This window comes from Convolutriloba macropyga, chromosome 1, assembly GCF_964194025.1.
Source record: "Convolutriloba macropyga chromosome 1, txConMacr16.3, whole genome shotgun sequence".
Lineage (NCBI taxonomy): Eukaryota > Metazoa > Xenacoelomorpha > Acoela > Convolutidae > Convolutriloba > Convolutriloba macropyga.
The window spans coordinates 54,648,887-54,651,378 of record NC_134468.1 but is presented as its reverse complement, the minus strand read 5'-3'; the positions used below and the strand labels follow the sequence as shown (position 1 = coordinate 54,651,378).

General features: G+C 36.7%; 1 protein-coding gene across 1 annotated transcript; it reads right to left on the bottom strand.

The window, feature by feature from the left end:
* Window positions 1-971: 971 nt before the first annotated feature.
* Window positions 972-2,292, bottom strand: LOC142349799 (charged multivesicular body protein 3-like). Its single transcript, XM_075401578.1, has one exon. The coding sequence runs from the start codon at window positions 2,201-2,203 to the stop codon at window positions 1,565-1,567; it is 639 nt and encodes a 212-aa protein (XP_075257693.1). The 5' UTR covers window positions 2,204-2,292; the 3' UTR covers window positions 972-1,564.
* Window positions 2,293-2,492: the final 200 nt, after the last annotated feature.

Genomic DNA, 2,492 nt, shown 5'->3' with positions numbered 1-2,492 from the left:
ATATATATATATAAAAATGTTGCAAAAATATTTTATGTCGAAAAACATATTTAGAACAAACGCATGCCCGCGAGTTTACTTAATCTGGCTTTTTATTCGTCTCCTATTGGAGAATAAAAATTTGAGGCTGAATTTTGGAATATGAAATTTATTTATAACTCTTTAGTTGGATGTACTTCTCTAATAACAATAATAGCCTTTTTGTCGATAAATGAAGATAAAGATGTAAAAACCATTCAACGATATTAATGGCAAAAATTATTATTTAATAGAAAGAACATAAACCAGCTTACGTCGCACCAATTGCTCTTGAGCGACAGGCGAGGCAAACTAATTCATGCAACTCGAACCCGCGACCTCCGGAGTCTTCAACAGCAGCATTGAACACTCGGTTATCAGTCCCTTGTAATTTACTGCACTACAATCGCTTTTACATTAGTAACAAACTTTACTTGGGAGTGAGAGCAATTGCGACAACTGAAAAATGTAGAAAAGCATGAAGAAATCACTTAAGTAAAAAATGTTCGAACAAAAACGCAAAAATATTCAAGCAAAAATTTTGCATAAAGACACACACTTTTACAATAATTGCTTCAAACTTCATTCGAGAGCAATTAAACATTTATCCTTAAATTCAATCCTTAAATGTAATGTATTACTCAATGCATAGCTATCTTATATCATATAGTCTTTAGTGGAAGCGTTGCTTAACGTTACGGCTAAGACTACCTGTACTGCACTGACACTCATTTCTCATTTTGAAGATAAATAAGTGGTATGCTTGTAATAAAATGGGCTCGTAGATTATCAACACTCCCGCCATTCAAAATCAGCAACACTTTTAAAAAGTATTGCTATTGGGTTATTGGATGTTAAGCGCAACCCTGCGAGAAAACTCAGCTATAGCTGCACCATTATCTCTTCCTGGATCGCCTCAACAATAGTCTTTCAGAAGTCATTTTGCAAAAAAATTGACGTTCATAAAACGTGTACTTCAACTAAACAATGCAACTAAAATGGGCTATCAACTATCCAATTTCATTCAGTTTAAATTATACAACTTACAGAATTAAAGTGTTGGGGAAAACAGGTTTGAAGATTTGACAACATTTTGACCTCAATCGTCATATTCGGTTGACAGACATTTTGTATCATGATCCAAGCTATAATGCAATTGCGGCTTGACAATAAGATATGGAAAATTGTGGGAATTGAACTTTTCGACAAATCAAGGACTCTTTTCCAACATGACTGTGAAGGTTGCACTTTCAAAACGCATTGCAAGGCAATGTGTTTTGAGTTATTTATCAACTGAACTATTGATAATTTTTATATTAACCAAGATCATTTAAAGAGACATCCAACGAACGAAAGGAATGTCTCAAGAAATTACAGCGTCAATGGCTTATTTAGGGAGCTTGTGTTGTTAAGGCCGCATTCTATTTACTTATGGAGCTTACAAACTATCATGGGAGGGAGTATATGGAGAAGAGCCTAATCAATCACTTTAAAAACCTGCTGTGAGTCTGTGTAATAATTAAAGAGTATTCATTTTCTCGGGCGATCAACTTCTTAAACCTGCCAGTCGTTCCTGTAGCTCTTGTGCGTCATCCTCTTCGCTCTCTTCTCTTGTCTCGTCTACTGATGCCTGTGCTGGTAACGAAGCGGTCGGAATTTTGTTCAGCTCACCAGAGATCAACTCATCCAGAACTTTACTGACCTCTTCGTCTGTCTCCTGCTCCAGATCTTCATCACCAAGCACATCATCCATTGCATCGTTCATCATTTCTTCAATCACGCCACTTTTCAACATTTCACGCTGCAGTTCCTGCATAGTTTTCATTACTTCAGGTGTCTTAACAAGTCTCTGCATTGCTTTCATAACTTGAGTCGACTTCTCGAAGGCACCGCTGACTTTAGCCATGGCCATTTGCTGTTTCATGTTTAGTTGTACTGAGTTAATATTTGCTTTTGTCGCATGCAGTCGGTTCACTGCTTTGCGACCTTGAATAACTTGCTTGGCCAGAATTTTAGCGGCGTCCAGCTGATTCTTTTTGGCTAACTTTTTGCATTCCAGCTCTATTTTTTGAACTTGGCGTTTCGTTTGCGCTATTTCTCTATCAATCTTTCGTTGTTCTCTGTTTAGTGACTTGTCCCATTCTCGAATAATTTCTTCGGGCTTTCGTCTGTTGAATAGACTCATGATGACTCAGGTGACAAGATATTTGTCTTTCTTAACAATTCAGAAGAAGCAATAAATTTTTACTGTGTTTCAATTCATAACTCTGAAAATATACCTATCACTATAGCAAAATCAAAAGTAGCAGATGCGCTACTGCCAGAAACAATAGCAGGTTTGGTCAATACAATTAAAGAACAGGTGACACAGCCTCAGTTCATTCTATAGAATATTGCAGGTAGACTACCGAAATATACTAGCGGGCCGTAGAATATAGATATAGATACAGAACTGAATTGACTGAGTTGCTGTA